Genomic DNA, 17,907 nt, shown 5'->3' with positions numbered 1-17,907 from the left:
TATATTCATGTTAGAGAACCGATATTTGTAGGCCTGAGCAAAGTGAGAGGATGTACCCATTCTCTTTATTGAAAACTAAAGTGTTTGCACACACGTAATAAAAAGTATAATCTGGAATAAAAAGGAAATATTCTATTTTATTTTAGTGAAAACTCTTATAAGGTACCTTGGCATTAGTTTGCCCATATCAAGTATTTTTTAAATTTTTTTTATTGAGTATAGTTGATGTGTAATATATAAATGACAGAAGTACAGTATAGTGAGTCACAATTTTTGAAGGTTATTTTCCATTTTTAGTGATTATAAAATATTTGCTGTATTCCTGTGATGCACAGTATGTCCTCGTAGCTTATTTTCTACATAGTACTTTGTACCTCTCAACCTCCTACCCTTACATTACCCCTCCTCCTTACCTCTGCCCACTGATAACCACTAATTTGTTCTGTATATCTATGAGTCCACTTCTTTTTTTTTAATATTCACTTGTTTGTTGTATTTTTTAGATTCCACATATAAATGATACAATATGGTATTTGTCTTTCTGTGTCTGACTTATTTCTTCTAGCATAGTGCCATCCAAGTCCATCCATGTTGCTGCAAGTGGCAAAAGTTCATTCTTTTTTTATAGCTGAGTAGTAATTCCATTGCGTATAAGTATCACATCTTTTTTGTCCATTCATCTGTTTTTGGACACTTACATTGCTTCCAGATCTTGGCAGTTGTAAGTAATGATGCTGTGAACATTGGGGGTACACATATCTTTTCAAATTAGTATTTTTGTTTTCTTGATATATACCCAGGAGTGGAATTGCTAGATCATATCATAGTTCTAGTTTTAGTTTTTTGAGGAACTTCCATAGTGTTTTCCATGGTGGCTATACCAATTTACATTCCCACCAACAGTGTACAAAGGTTCCCTTTTCTCCATATCCTCACCAACATTTGTTATTTGGGATCTTTTTGATGACAGGCATTCTGACAGGTGTGAAGGGATATATTATTGTGGTTTTGATTTGCATTCCCTGACAATTAGCTATGTTGAGCATCTTTTCATGTGCCTGTTGTCCATCTATATGTCTTCTTTGGAAATGTCTATTTATGTCTTCTACCTATTTTTGAAATCAGGTTGTTTATTTTTTGATATTGAGTTATATAAGCTGTTTTTATATTTTGGATATTTACCCCTTATCAGCCATACCAATTGCAAATATTTTCTCTCATTCAGTAATTGTTTTTTCATTTTGTTGATGGTTTCCTTTCCTTTGCAAGAGCTTTTAAGTTTAACTAAGTTCCATTTGTTTATTTTTGCTTTTGTTTCCTTTGCCTTAGGAGACAAATCCAAAAAAAAAAATTGCTACAGTTTATGTCAAAGAATATTATACGTATGTTTTCATCTAGGAGTGTTATAGTTTGTGGTCTTCCATTTAGGTCTTTAATACTTTTTGAGTTTATTTTTGCATATGCTTTTAGAAAGTGTTCTAATTTCATTCTTTTACATGTTGTTGTCCAGTTTTCCCATCACCACTTATTGAAGAGACTGTCTTCTCTATCATCTATTCTTGCCTCCTTTGTCATAGAGTAATTAACCATAAGTGTGTGGGTTTATTTCTGGACTCTCTATTCTGGTCCATTGATCTGTGTCTGTTTTTGTGCCAGTACCATATTGTTTTGATTACTGTAACTTTGTAGTAGAGTCTGAAGTCAGGGAGCGTGATTCCTCCAGCTCTGTTTTTCTTTCTCAAGATTGTTTTGGCTATTTGAGGTCTTCTGTGTTTCCATACAAATTTTAAAATTACTTGTGCTAGTTCTGTGAAAAATGCCATTAGTATTTTGATTGGGATTTCATTGAATCTGTAGATTGCCTTGGGTAATTTCAACAACACTAATTTTTCTGGTGGGGGGAGGATATAGCTTAGTGGTAGAGTGTGTGCTTAAATAATAAATAAATAAATAAACCTAACCCCCTCTTCAATAATAATAATTTAAAAAAAAAAAACACTAATTCTTCTAACCCAAGGACACAGTTTATCTTTCTATCTGTTTGTGTCATTTTCGGCTTCCTTCCTCAGTGTCTTATAGTTTTCCAAGTACAGGTCTTTTACCTCCTTAGGTAGGTTTATTCCTAGGTATTTTATTCTTTTCGATGCAAGCTTATATCAAGTATTAAAGAATGTCTTAGTAATCATAATAATCTTGTTTGTCAGAAATCGTTTTTAACAAATTTCAGTTTATGCTTATTGTATATGTAAAATTCAGCAGTGAAACAAACTAAATAGACTTCATTGAAGTTTTTATACAGATACATGTTCCATATATATATAGGTATTTAAGATTGAAGGACCTGGGGTTGATTTCCTTTGCTACTTTATTTGTAGAATGAATTTTCAAAAGCCTCATAGTTCTGTTTGTTTCTTTTCATTTCAAAGTGGGAAAAGCTCGAGGTTATTATATGGGCTACTGGTAAAAAGTCCTGTTGCTGTTTGGGGCACGCCAAACTTAAGGACCATGTAGTTTAAAGACTTGTCCATAGGAGTAGATTTGGAAATTGGATTTAATTCATGAGCTAAATTTCAGGAATACAGACAACAGTGAAATTCATTTTCAATTGATACGATGACACTGACTATACACATTTTCTTTGGTTTTCCATAAAAATACCATTTTAGTTTCCTTAGGAATTTATTGATTTGCTAGTAGCCCTGAGGAAGGTCCTTCCTTTGCTAATAGGACTTTCAGTGGCTTGAAAGTGGAATGGCAGATGTTTCAGCAAAGGAAATTTGTGATGGTAGGGTGATGGTAATAAGTGGAGAACAGTTGTGAACCTCTGGTTTGTTGTGATATGTCTGCCATCATATGTGCTCAGTTAGAAGGCAGTTCCCCATTTTCCCCACAAGAATATTCCAGCTCCAAATTCTTTTGCCAACTCAAATACGTAAGATTTTAGAGATAGATCTGTTATATTAAAATCTTCAGGTACTTAATTTGGTTACATAAACCATTGTATTAGATATAGAATTTAGAAATAAAGTTAATGTTTTGTTTTACTGTCTCATGATAAAATAATTTTGTTCAATCTCTTTGTATGTATTAGAATCCCTTTGAAATAATTTATCTTCCTGAGACAGGTGATAGCTGCTAGAAGTATGACTGTCTTCATAAGTCTTGAATATGAGACTCCTTTTTCTTCTGAAAAATAATGTTTTGGGTATAAACCCCTAATGTGATAACTGAACATTTGATAATTCTTTATATCCTTAATCCGTATGGATATTCAGAAGTATTTCTCAAATTTAAGAAGTCAGTTTTGAGTGAGCTTATTCTTGTTAAAAATCTTAAGTTTTTAGTTGTTAATGTGGATTTTGTCTATTTTTTTTCTCTTTTATTTGAGGAGTCAGACATAATTGCCTTATTTCATTTCAGGGATTCTTCTAAAGTAAATATTCTGGTACCTGGTGCTGGACTAGGAAGACTGGCCTGGGAAATAGCTATGCTAGGTTATGCTTGTCAAGGAAATGAATGGAGTTTTTTTATGCTCTTTTCTTCCAACTTTGTACTCAACAGGTATTTGACTTACTTTTTGCTGGAAATAGTAATTTCTCAGAATCAGATTGACTTACCTATTTTTGAACAATTCTGAATTTGAAGATGACTACATACTGTTTAATTATGATGTATATCATAAATGTATCTTATATTAAAATTAAATTGCTTATACAGTTACTACTTTAATCAGTTGCCTAGCCAACAGAACGTTGAATAGGATGGCTAAGTGACGTTTCAGAAAATGACTGGGGTACTCTATGAAACTGAAGTGATTTCTGTGCAGAATTTAGGGCTAAGTGTTTTCTCATTGTTCCTTAAACTTCTTTACCCCTTTGTTTCTTTAGCGGAATAAGATTTTAATGTAACAGTCGTAACTTTTTTCTTAATCAGATTCTCATAAAATGGTCAATTATGCTCACAAAACTGAGTTGGAAAGACCTCTCAGAACTTTTGTGGCCTCTTCTAGAAAGCAGGGTAAATGAGTTTTTAAAGCCAGAAGAGGTGTGTTAGAGAAAAAATAAATAGCTGCCTTGTTTAAATAATAAGTTGTCTCGACAGCAGTATAAGTTAGGGGATGATGAGAAGGAAAAAAAAAAAAAAAAAAGGAGAGTGTTGCACAAATTAATTAAAATAGTTGGGTGGCAAACAAAACCCATACTATTTTTTTTCAAATTTTTTTAACTTGAGCTTGAATTTTGGCAATATAATTTTAAAAATTTGAATGAACATTTAAATCTCTGAATTTAATTTTGTCTTTTAATCCATGATTGGTTCTCATCTACATGTGGAGTTTCAGGTAATTGGGTGGAGTGTAGTGGTAACACTTTTAAGTATTAATTATAAGTAAATCTTCAAACAGAGTATATGTTAGTGTTTAAAGTAGATTTTCTTGGTAGACTATTTAGTTAACATTTATTTTATGCTCATATTTTGCAGATGCTCTGAAATTAATAAATATAAGCTTTATCCCTGGATCCATCAGTTTAGCAATAACCGAAGGTCAGCCGATCAGATTCGACCCATCTTTTTCCCTGATGTTGACCCCCACAGTCTTCCTCCTGGTTCTAACTTTTCTATGACAGCCGGAGATTTTCAGGAAATATATTCAGAATGCAGTAAGTCTAAAGCATTTTACAGGTCATATCCTTTATTCTAAATTTAGTGAGCCAGTTTTATAGTAAGTCAAAATGGTCATTTTTTTTATATATATATTTTTATTGAAGTATAGTCAATTTACAATGTTGTGTCAACTTCTGGTGTACAGCACAGTGCTTCAGTCATACATGGTCATTCATTTTGACAGAATATCAGGTATCCTTCAGTGACAATTCAGAATATTTTGAAGGTTACGTATAAGGCACTGACAAGAAATATAAAGAAGTATGAGATCCCACAATTAAGAAATTTAGAATCTGTTGGGTCCATTAATATTAAAAGACATATAAACAAAGTTTAAATGAGTAATGAATGCAGTAAAAGTTGGTTAGGTTAGTGTGAGAAGCGAGCTCTTGGTGGAGAGGCTGTGGCTTGAAGGACAGGGAGGACTGGCATCTAGGCAGGCAGAGGTACAGAGCTGTGAATGGGTAAGGTAATCGGGCATGGTAGAACAGCCTGACTGGGAGGGATAGGGATATCTGAGGATTTAATGGTAGGTAATGGCTAAAGAAGCAGCTTGGTTCCAGATTGTGGAGGGCCTTATAATTAGGCTATGAAGTTTGGACTTCAACCTGGCAAAATGTTGAAGAAATTTTAGAGCTAAGCATTAGAGAAAGGGAGACGGTAATGAGGAAAGAGAAAAGAGGAATTGACCATAAAAGGAAGAAAAACAGAGGGCTGAAGGGTCAGCAAGGTCGCTCATTTAACAAGTATTTGGTGAGCACCTGCTAAGTAGCAGGTATGTTCCAGGCATTGCAAAGAGAGAAGTGAGCAGAACAGAGCCCCTGTACGCAGGGAACCCACATTCTAGTTGGGAGAGAGATGCAATAATACATTACTATTGTGAGGAAGAAAAATAAGGCAGGGGAAAGGCGATAATGGGTGACTAGGGAGGGGCTACTGTTATATAAAGAGCTACCAGGGAAGGCCTTTCTAAAAGGGGAACGTAAAAAGAAAAAATGAGCAGAGCACCTCGAAAAAATGAAGAGGCAAACCATTCAGAATGGCAAAGAAAGGAAGGTTGGGGGTGGAAGGAGGCTACTTCTCAAAAAGAGCAAGAGGGTCATTTTGACTACAGTGTGGTAAGCAGTGGGCGAGTGATGGGGGATCGGGTTGGAGAGGGTTTGGTGAGGCCGACTTGCAGGCTGTAGCAAAGACTGACTTGTACTCTGAGAGAAGTGGGAAGTCAGTGGAGAGACTGGAGCAGGAGAGTGATAAGAGAGTAAAGTTTTAATTTTTCCTTGATTGCTGACATTGGGAAAACCTGTTCTCTGAAGGTAGGAGGAGAGAGATGGAAAGTGTTAGGTATTAAGGATAAGTTAGGGAACAAGGTCTCAACATGGGAGTGAAATAATGGAAGACATTGCTTTGGCAAGTAAAAGTGACTTTCTTCTGGAGCAGGGTTTGAGAGAGATGGTGAAGGTAATCCATGGTTGGATCAGGTGCCTCATCACACCAGCATTTGTACAGGCACCCACCTTCAGGCCAGTCTGTCTCTGTGCCAGGCCACAGTGTTCTCTGCCCGGTCCCCCCTGCTGCTGCTGACTGCCCTGTCCCCCCTTCTGAACTGCCAGTTCTTCCAACTACTAGTGCGTGTTTACGTATTTTGATGCCACTTCTTTCTCAGTTAGCAGCAAGTGTATTCCAGAATTGATAGTTAACACTGGTTTAAATCACAACTTAAAGTTCAAATGACTATTATTTTATCTTAACTGATTTTAAATGAAGGCTGGAAGTTACATAGATTATAAACAAAAGTTATCAAAAATGATTTCCAAATTGATTACTTTATCAAATTGGTAATGAAAGCTTTTATGAATTACAAAGTATCTCGTAAATGATTATTTGGTTGCTTGGATTATAGTAGTAGTTGATTGGAAGAGTTTAGCTTCTGTCCTCTGCAGTTAGGTGAAATATAGTCTGTAAAGAACTAACTGTTATATTTATATAATTAATTAAAAGAAAGGCAAAATAATAATAACAAGTGTAGCAATTTGATTTTCCTTGAATAGATACCTGGGACTGTATTGCTACCTGTTTCTTCATAGACACAGCTCACAATGTAATTGATTATATTGACACAATATGGAAAATACTCAAGCCAGGTGGAATTTGGATAAATTTAGGTAAGTTCCTCAATATTTATTAGAATTTACATGTTAATCTAAGTATGTATAACTGTTCTACGTTTGGTAACTTCACAGTGCTAAATGTTCGCAAAAGTTACAATTGTGTCATACATGTTTTAAAACCTCCGCAGTTTCCTTTAGATTGCATCCTAGTTAGTGGTGCAGTTCCTCCAAAAGCAGCGGGACCCCCAGAAGTTGTGTATTCATACCAGGCTAGTCTCACAGCAGTCATAATTTCAAAGAGGTGCTCATTATTAATTGGATGATTATCATTCCTCATCTTTCCCACCCCCTACTCCATGGATACAGCAGTTCTGTTAAGCAGAGAGTGTTCTTTTTTTCTTTCTGTGGTGAAACTTTTGAAGGAAAGAACTTATCTCTCCCATGGAAGCCCCCCCCCCCCCGTATCTATACGTACTGGGAAAAGAATAGGTATGATAACTTATGACAGCCTTGGGTTTAAGAGTAGAAATATAATTTCACTTATGCAAAAAACTTTTACTGCATCCTATTGCTAGGTGCTGGAAATCAAATGATGAGTGTGACATGGTCCTTCTCATCCAAGAGTTTAAGAGAAATTGCCAGTTTTATCTTCCTTTAAAATAAAGGGAGAATAATGATAGTATCAAGGTAAATATACTTGTCTTTTTTAGTGAGATATATAATCCATGTTAAGAAAGACTTTATATTACCTAAAAGTTGGATAAACATTGTTTGAGTCCTTAGTCTTCAGTATTGGTGTAACTTTGTTGGTGGGTTCTGTTACTTGCTCTCTTTAATGATTTAACTTTACCAGAGATTTTGCCAGTAGGAAGTAAGCCTACAGCTAGTAGTAGGTCTTTCAAAACATCTCTTCAGAACTTCACAGGACAGATGAAAGCAGCTGTAAAATGTAATCATAATATGAAGTGAAGCAAATATCTCAAACCTTGGATCTTTATCAAAAGAAAAATATTTCTCTTCCCACAATATGATTGAAAGATAACATTACCTACTGGGTATTTGCTCCCTGTGGACTAAGCATTATGTTAGCCATTTAAAATACCTTGTTTAGTCTCGCAACAACCCTATATTGAAATGGCATTAATACTGTTTCATAGTTGAAGAAACTGAGTGTTGGGTTACATAACCAGCAGAAAGGTTGAGGAGTGTATGTATGGCAGAGACAGGCTTCCAGCCCAGATCCAACCCCTTGAATGCCTAAACAGCTGCCTCTGCAGGCTTATGCTGGATCAGTTTATAACTTACTCTGATTGTGTATTTATGTAATTTTTTTTTTAATTTCACTTTTTTTGCTTTTTTTGTGGGGGGGTTTCTGGGGGTAATTAGGTATTTATTTTTATTTATTTATTTTTTAACGGAGGTACTGGGGATGGAACCTAGGACCTCGTGCATGCTAAGCGTGCACTCTACCACTGAGCTATGCCCTTCCCCGCCTTGATTAAAATTTTTGACCCCAATTACTGAGTTATGGTAGGGTTTTGTGTACTTCTAAAGTATTTGACTTAATTTTCATAGAAATAATTTTTCTTTTTGAACATTTATTTTATTGGTTTATTAATGATTTATTAAATAATGTAATAACAATTATTATAACTGGAACAAATGAAATTGGCTTTTGGTAAGTATACTATTTGATAAGAGTAGATGTGCTGGAGTATGACCTGTGATCTGTTTTTGGCATCAGAGTTAATGGAGCATATTTGTTAACAGGAGGTCAACTAGGAGAGCATCCACTCTTCTTAGCATGAAGTTTCCAAATGATTTTGAGAATTAGAATAACGAGAAACAATTCTTAAAAATAGATATTTAATAAAATTCTCTTGCATGTAAAAGTTAAATTAAAAAATAGTTATTATCTCAGAGTCAATTTTCCCTTAAGTATCATGTATTCATTATTCTGTGTTACTCCTGCCCAGCCCTCTGACTTCTGCTCTTTGGGTACCCAGTCTGTATCTCTGGTCCAAATACTTCCCTACCCTGCTTATAAACCTTTTTCCTGGGGTTTGAGTTCTACCTCTCCATTTTGCACAGATGCAAGCCATGTTTCTTATCTTTAAGTGGGCATGTCAGTATAACCCCATGGTACATAATAATAATAATTTAATAATTGTATGGCATGTCTTTTTCTCTTAAGAATCCTTTCTGTATCTTTATGTTTTAGGTGTATCTCTTATATGCAGCATACAGTTAAATTTTCTTTCATTATCCTATCTAATAGTCTCTATCTCCTAACTAGAACTTTTGGAAGCTTAAGGTTATAAATGATTTAAATCAATTTATCCCAGTTTTGGTAAATGGGATCCCCTTCAAGCTGACTCCTGTGTTCTCTTTTCTCTGTCATTGTTCGAGCACCTCCTTTCTGGCATAACCAAGTGTTCCAGGCTTATCTTAACTTTCTCTGCCCATCCCTAAGTTTAGCCATTTTTTCCACAGATCCCTGGCTCCTTTTAGTGGGGAGTGGTATGTGGAAGCGAAAATCTGGATTCTACCACTGTGATGGGATTGCTTCTAGGCCTTTTTAGCAGACAGGGGTAGGGAGTATGAGTTTATGTTTATAGATCATGAGTTTATACTGATACTTTTAGTTCCAAAGCAACACCAGGTATAGAGTACAAGAGTACAAGGTTGGCAGATAGCTTTCAACGCACGGAAGATACCATTCCAGTGGCTTGTAGCTTGTATTTTTGCTGTTGAGAATTCCACTATTTTAACTGTTGCTTCTTTGAGTAATCAGTTTTGTGTTTTAAGATTTTCACTATGTAGTTTTCCACTATGTATATTTTTATATCTATGTGTGAGTTATTTTTTAAACCTGTGTACAGTATGTTGGGCTACCTGAGTCTATAAAGTTTTTTATCAGTTCTGAAAAATCTCAGTTTAAAAGGGCTCCCCACTTGCTAATATGAGACCAGTGTAGCATCAAAATAAGTAATAATGTAATCAAGTAAGGTAGAGGGTACCTGGAGAAAGAGAACCAAGCATGGCTTTCTTGACAGAAGAGAAGCTATTTTGTGATCTAAGCCTGGCCACAATGCTTGCCGTTGAAGCAAATCTCAGTAATTAATGATTTTAAGGGATCTTAAAGAATTCAGAATCAAGCGAGACAAGTAACAACAGCAAAGATAATACATCATTTGTCAAGACTCCCAGTTGTTTCGGTGGTAAAGAGCAGCCTGAAGTGCTCAATCACCATATAAACTGGAACCTAAGGGATGATGGTGTTGATCCATTCTGACCCTTGTGACTTCGTCATCTAAAGCTTGGACTGTGTCTGCCACCTAAGCCCGTTTATGAATTTGCACGTACCCTTAGCTCAGAATGCCCCAGTTTTGCTGTTGGGGGAGACACGGCTTTGGGGAGGTTCCCTGATGTTCTCCTTACTTGCTGCGGCCCTTCCTTCTCCTGGTCTTTGGCTTGGTTATGTCTTTTGACTTGACATCTACCAAGAGGTGAACTCGTTTTGGGGTAACAACAACAGTTACTGTTCATATACTTCTCCCTCGTTCTTTTTCTCTCTGTCTGGAAATGCAATCAAATGTATTTTAGACCTTCCCACTCTAGTTCTAGTTTTCACTTCTCTCTATTTGCCTTTTTTTTTTTTGGTCTCTGCTGCATCCTGGAGAATTTATTCTGACCTTTCTCCGCACTCACAAAAATCTCTTTAACTATGTCTAACATCTATTTTATTTCATTTTCCTTTTCTCTTTTCTTTCTTTCTTTTTTTTTTTTTTTTTTTAGTCAGCTATGTTATTTAGGAATTTCCTATTCTTGGCATGTATTTTCAAGACAGTCTTATTTCTCTGAGAATACTAAATGTATCATGTCTGATAGTTCGAATATCTCAAGTCTTTGTAGGTCACTCTCTGCTTTCTCATGTTTCTGCTGGTTCTTGCTTATGGTTCTTTGTTTTTCTGGGCTGTTGACCTTAGCTGTTTATTGGTTGGTCATTGCCCTTGAGAAGTCACTTCTGGGGATTTCTTGAGGCCTAGGTGGAGGTGTTTTTTTCTCCAAAATAATTTGCATTTGCTTCTGCCATACAATTGTAACATTTCAGAGCAGAACAATAGAATATTAAATTCTAAATTAAAATTAAATATTAAACTAACGTCAGGGCTTAAGGTTTATTGGATCACCCATGTTACATAAAATTATTGTGAAAATCTACCCTAGGGTTAAAGCATGATTTACAATATTTCTCTGAAATGATTTTCTTTTTCTCTTTTTTTGCTTTCTTTATTAAGCACTAGGTCAGCTTTTCCTGCAGTCTCTTTGGGTTAAAGGATAGAATTAAGTTTACTCATTTCTTACTCTCACCTTAAAGGTACATAGTTATCCAGCTTTCAAAATGCTTCAAACTGTACACTTAAAAAATGGTGAATTTATCATATGTCAACTATATAAACTCACTTAAAAAGAAAAAAACACAGTAAGCATTTTTATTAAACTATTTACCAGTTTGGCAAGAGGAAAATGATAGGCCATACACAATTTCACCTGCATTTCCTTAAGGCTGAGCAGTTTTTCACATTTACTGCCTAGGTGCTCATTCTTTAAATGAAATGTTTACCAGGCACCTAGCAAATGCCTGGCACTGGATATATATAGATGAATAAAACATGGACACACTCCTTAAGGAGTCCTTTATTTTCCCAACTCTCATGTCTCTTCATACTTGTTACTAGAACTAGTAGGAGGAACAAAGAAATAATTTTTCCTTGACCATAAATAAAATACAAGCTCAATAACAGAAAGCTAAAATAACATTTGAAAAAACATAAAAATAAAATCAGACCCATGTCCAATTCTAACATTCACAGATAGCCACTTGAAAACTTTATGTATCTCCCTGCAGTCTTTCCTTAATACTATGATATAGTATCTATCTTGATACTGTGTATATAGTTTCACATCTTATACTTCGTTAGGAACATTTCCTTATTTTATTACTTCTGGACAATGGTTCTACTGTGTCAGGCATGCATATATATATATAAAACCATTAACCTCTCTCAAGATAGGGAACATTTCTATCACCTGAAAAAGGTCTCTCATGCCTCTTTGTAGACAATTCTCACCTCTTGTCGTTAATACCTGGCAGTTAATGCTCTGTTTTATGTTACTGTAGTTTTCTCTTTACAGAATACCACATAAATAAAATCATACAGTAAGTTGCTTTTTGTGTCTGGCTTCCTTCACTTAGCAGAATGCTTTTGAAATTCATCTGTTTTGTTGCATGTACCAGTGGCTTTTTTCTTTTTATCGCTGAAAAATAATTCATTGTATGGATATACCACATTCTGTTTATTCATTCAGTGATTGATGGATATTTGGGTTGTTCCCAAATTATTACAATTATAAATAAAGTTGCTGTAAACACCTGAGTCCAAATCTTTATGTGGCCACAAGTTTTCATTTATCTTGGATAAGCACCTAGTGGTGGGTCATACGTGGTGATTGTATGTATAATGTTACAAGAAACTGCCAGCCTCTTTTCTCTAGTGACTGTACCATTGCATTCCCACCACTTGCTGAGTAAGGTGTTAAAACAAGTATTTATCATTGCATTTGTGGGTGAAAACTGTTATATCTCTTTTGGAAAAGCATTTTGATAGTTTGGTAGTCAGCAAAAATGTTTATCCTCTTTGACCTGGAAATTTCACTTCAAGGAATGTCTCTGTGAGCAAGAATCTGAAATATTCATAGAAATATTTGTTGAAGTACCATTTGTAATCAGAGACTAAAAAATACAGTGCAACTGTAATGGTTGTCTTTGGGTGGTAAAATTACAGTTGCCTAATTAGTATATTCAGTGCTATGGTGTACATTGTGGTAGATTCAAAAGAAACTTAGGATATATTCCTTTATTCATGTAGCTTATAATGGAATACAACATGAGTAGAGGTAAAATACGGCCTGAGGGTGTAAGAATCACTGGAATCTGTTTATGTAGGTATAATGAAACAATATTGTTGGAGGCGCTTAATGGAGCAGGAACAGCATACACTTTAGAGCTGGAAAGACTGCTGTGAGGCTCTGCATTCTTTAAAAAGAACAAAGGCTTCAAAAGCTTTCGGATGGTCTTGGGTATAGTAGGTGTTCAGTAAATCGTAGCTACTTTCATTTTTACTAGTACTAATAAAACAAACAGGAATTTAAGCTTGATAAAGTAAAGTAGTTGGTGGGGAATCATTGTTATCTTTTGAAAAGAGCACTAATAAATAAGTTAAATTTATTTTTACTTTTTAATGATTTGTATACAGTAAAAAAGAGAGAAGAGAAACTTTTTAACCCTAAATAGTATGTTCTACAGAGTGATGAGCAGTTTGGAAGCAGAAACTTTGTCCTGTTTTTACTTTTCTCTCTTGTGATTAGCACGTTGTGTGAGGAGTGGGGAGGGGGGTGAGGGAGGTGAGTTGGTCTCAGGATGTATAATTAAGCCAGTTAAAGGTAAAGAGAAGATTGTCTACATTAGTCTCTTTGTATAACTGCGGAGTGATAGCGTTGCCCAGATGAAGCTGATGGATTGGGCAAAATGTGAGATCAAAAGGTTGGAAAATCTGGCTTGAGCTAGATGATAGTTCCTTGGACATCTGGAGTGAGAGGCTAGTAAAGGAGGATGTCATTTTTAAAAGTTGTAATAGCTGTGATTTACTTAGGGCCTTTTATATGCCAGATATGTTCTCTCACATTAAAGTCATGTTACGCATGGGGCAGAGTTAGTGACTTGTTCATAGTCAACACATTTAGTTGGTGTTACAGCTGGAATATGAACTATGCACTTAAAAAGCTAGCTCTAGTATCACCTCCTTCTTCCAGGAAGCCCTGCCTATTATCTCTTCTACCCTGTGACCCCCACACTTTCTCCTACCCAGGCTACCCAACTTGAGGACCCTTCTCTGTTTTCACATGATACTCACTTTGTAGCTGCAGTTTTCCATTTAGTTACGGCATTATAATTACAGTATACTCTTGGAATCTGGGGACTTAGCAGTCTCTGATTCAGCTCCTCCTTCAGGAACTTGAGTTACAAGTAAGTGTAAGGCCCGTGATGTGGAGAATCACAGGGCGAGGCTGGAATACCAGAGGGACTCACTCCGCATGAATGTCGGCTCAGCACTCAAATGTCAATTACTGGGCCAGCGTTTCATGGGTCTGGATACATGTTCTTGGCAAATGTAAAGATTTTTTACTTCTCCTTTTATGTTTCATCCACTAGCCAACTTACTATTCAATGTGGAGTTCAGTCTAAACAGCTACTAATGCATGTTTATATATAAGTAATTCATTCACCATATCTTTAAATCATAGGTCCTCTGCTGTACCACTTTGAAAATTTGGCAAATGAACTTTCCATAGAATTGAGCTATGAGGATATAAAAAATGTTGTTCTGCAGTATGGATTCCAGGTAGAGGTAAGGATGGAATGAAGTACTGTCAAAGTTTAACTTACAGAGCACTTAAACAGGAATGGCGATATTATGACAGTTACTGGCTTTACCTCTTAACCTCTCTGTTTTCTCATCCAAAAAGTGAAAATACTACTACTTAGCTTTTCAGATTATAAGGATATGAGATAATGTGTATATAAATGGAAAATTATGATCTCTGGTGTAATCACTTTTCAGTAAATGGTAGCTGACCATTATCATAACATTGGCCCTTGTAGACTGACTGATAGATACCAAGCAGACAGGGTGGGAGGGCAGGTGTAAGAGGGATATTATTCACCATATGTACTTTTGTACTGTTCAGTATTTCCTAATCATGTGATTATAAGGTTTCATGATGGTTTTGACTACTGTTTCTTAGTTGTATGTTTCTTTAGAGGCATTCCATTCATTTAAAAAATAAACAAGTCTGTTCTTCAAGAGAAGCAATATATTATAATAGTTGAGAGTTCAAGCTCTAGAGTTAGACTGCCTGAGTGTGAATCCCAGTTCCACAGATTATTAGTGGTGTGACCTTGAGAGACCTATTGTTCAGTGCCAATCTTAAGGGGATGCTTACATGTAATAAATTAATTAATATACAGAATATGTTTAAAATATGCGATGGTCGTCATCATCACCATTATGATTATTGTTTACCTTTCAGGTGGAGAAAGAGTCTGTCTTGTCAACATACACTGTGAATGATCTCTCCATGATGAAATACTACTATGAATGTGTCCTGTTTGTGGTCCGTAAACCACAATAACGGTCTCAAGTGATATCACCAGGAAGAAAGTTTGATAAGAGCAAATGCTGAAACAAACAACTCAGAATCAACTATCCCAATGACAGGACACAACCTCAAATCAGTGGTGCCTTCTTATTCCTAACAAAATTTAGAAATAGTGTCTATTTTCTTAATATGTCTATCTCTTTTTCAGAAATATATTATGCCATGCATATTTGTACTACACAAGTTAAAATGGAGGAAATGTCTTCAAGTATACTTTTTCCTTGGAGCCCAGAATTGTCTTTCAGTAGAAAAAACTATCTCCAGTGTATTCATGAAGCTGTCCTTAGCAAGTCTGCCATATGGATGACTAATAGCATTGAAGTCCCTAGTAATCCCCTTTGTTGTTGTTTTGTATGCATTGTACATGTTATTTTTAGAAGAGTCTAAGGATCCTCTGTCACTTTCAGCATTTGGAATTGGGACTTCTGTTTACTTTGGACCTACGCAGTCTATACATAAAATGTATGTCTATTTTATCATTCAAGGTATTTTTTTTTTCCCAACTCAGCTGAACTTATAGTTAGCATCAAACGTTTCATTTCTATGAGATGCTAAATTTATAGGATCACAGGCCAGTAAAATGCATTTTAAATAGCTGAGAAATTAGTTAAGTCTGGCCACACTAAACTGAACCCTCTTTGAGAGCATAATCATCATGGATCACTCTGAAATGTGAGAGATCTCAACATTCTAAGTGAGGCACAAAAGCCTTTATTAAAGATACTGCTAGGAGACTGGGGAAGTAAGAGCAAAATCTGCCCATTTGAAATGTATGATTTTAAACTATAAACGAATACAGAGTTTGTCAGTGATATGTTTACAATAATGTCTTTTTTAACCTGGATTACAAAAGCAAGCACTTTTTTTTTCCCGTTAAAACTATTACATACTCGTAAAAACTGTCATGATGGTATTTATGTGGGGAGATTTTGATTATGAAGTTTAGGGATAAAATACTGCCCATTGTCTCTGTCTTCAATATTGTAAGCAGCAGCCATCAACATAATTTCACTTTAACACCAGTTTTGTTCCCCTGATATCTGTAGCTGAAACCGTATATGCTGCTTTGCATTTCTACCTCTAGCAGGTCTTTATTGGAGGGAGTTTTCCTTTGTATTGTTTTATGTTTATTATCCTGTTTTCCAGTAGCTTGAAAAGTGGAGATGACTAATTTAACATTTTAACCTTTTCTTGGAGAAAAGAAAGTACTATTGAATATTTTCACGGATGATTGTGATGACATTAAGTGACCTCTGTGGCAGTTTGGATTAGATAGGCTTAATTTCAATAATGTGCTATAGTATAACTGTCATGTTTTCATAGGAAATCTTACTTATGATCTTTAGACCTTTATTATCAGTCACTACACGATCTGGCATCTTACTAGTAGGACTTTTTCTGCATACACTACGGCAGCTCCTGTGGCCTTTATGTCCATGATGCAGTAAAGGATTCCATGAATTTAATTTGATTTGTCAAATTATGGACACCTGTAACCTGCTGAGTGTTTCTGAAAAACTACTTCTCTTTTTTGGGTCCCTCAGTACTTAGCAGATGTTCATTTAGTGGGAATTCACATTACCTACCACATGAATGAATTTGAAATTAATGCAAGGGTAAAAAAGACCCCAAGTTTATTTATTTTTTTTAAGGAAGAAAATCTTAAAAGGAGCATAAGTATTTAAAAAATCCATTGAAAGGAAAGGAATGCATGCTGTTTGTAATTTAGAAATGCTTTTTATTCACTAATAAGTATTCACTTTTTTACAACTTGTATCAAAACAGATAGATGATCTTGGTTTTCTCATTGAGGAAAAAACACCTTGACACCAATAGGTTGGCTTTATTACTTAAAACTTTTGCTATCAAGTTTTATTCTTTAATGCTACTTATGTTTCTAAATTATGGCTTATATTTTAGTTTTCTGAAATCATTTATTTGTTTCTAATTTCTCCCTCATATCATGAATACTGTTTTTTAAATATACTACACAAATTTGCACCACTTTTTTTCTCTTACAACTTTTGTAGTTAATATATTCTAAACTTGAAAATTGTGGTATCAATCAATAATAGAGGTGTCACTGGAGGATTTAATTTTGTATTTTTTAACGTGTAGTCCTAGCTACTAAAGTGTGCAAGCCTTAAAGTTTAATTTTTTTTTTCTTAAATAACTCTATACACAAATGTTTTCATTCATCTTCATAAAGTAGAGGGAGTTAGGTCATTGTGCTTGCTTTTTTTTTTTTTTTTAATTTCCATAATCTGAAGCAGTGTAGGCTAGGGAATGTTTTAATCAAGTGAGTAAGATGGGATATGTAAAATATAAAGAGAAGCTGTATAAATCACAGTATAAAATTATGAAGTTTGGGAACTGTAAAATGTACTGTATTTATATGTAATTCTCATTCTAAAAGTTGCCGCAAAGGCTGAAGTGGAAGCTTCATGTCTGCATGAAATTTCCTATATTTTTAATGTGTATGATGGACTTAATTTTTCTTGAATATTAAAGTCTGCCAATTGCTATGAAACAATATTTGCTTGGTTGTTTCCATCTAAAATTAGTGATAACCATAGACATGGAAATTTTAATTAATTGAGCACGTTATAGTCTTGAACTCTTGGAGTAGCCTATTATATGCTTCTACAAAGTCAGTAATATGAGTACTTGGTCTTTGAATATGCTAGGCTTTAAACTAATCTTTTTTGAAAGTAATTAATTTATTTTTAAAATTTATTTTTATTGAAGTACAGTCAGTTACAATGTGTCAATTTCTGGTGCACAGCTCAATGTCCCAGTCATGCATATACATACATATATTCATTTTCATATTCTTTTTCATTAAAAGTTATTA

The 17,907-nt window shown here is 35.0% G+C and overlaps 1 protein-coding gene across 4 annotated transcripts in view; it reads left to right on the top strand.

Moving 5' to 3' along the window:
- The window catches only part of CARNMT1 (carnosine N-methyltransferase 1), a 36,813-nt gene extending 19,227 nt beyond the window's left edge, over nt 1-17,586 (top strand). For all 4 annotated transcript variants that reach the window (XM_032477860.1, XM_032477861.1, XM_014562874.2 and 1 more), the window contains exons 4-8: nt 3,421-3,561; nt 4,480-4,658; nt 6,711-6,824; nt 14,139-14,242; nt 14,925-17,586. In XM_032477860.1, coding sequence (XP_032333751.1) covers nt 3,421-3,561; nt 4,480-4,658; nt 6,711-6,824; nt 14,139-14,242; nt 14,925-15,026 — 640 coding nt within the window. In that variant the 3' untranslated portion in view covers nt 15,027-17,586. The remainder of the gene's footprint in view (nt 1-3,420; nt 3,562-4,479; nt 4,659-6,710; nt 6,825-14,138; nt 14,243-14,924) is intronic.
- Nucleotides 17,587-17,907: the final 321 nt, after the last annotated feature.

The sequence above is a fragment of the Camelus ferus genome, chromosome 4 (assembly GCF_009834535.1).
Source record: "Camelus ferus isolate YT-003-E chromosome 4, BCGSAC_Cfer_1.0, whole genome shotgun sequence".
NCBI lineage: Eukaryota > Metazoa > Chordata > Mammalia > Artiodactyla > Camelidae > Camelus > Camelus ferus.
The sequence above is the reverse complement of the archived record's forward strand: the minus strand, read 5'-3'. Positions and strand labels throughout refer to the sequence as shown.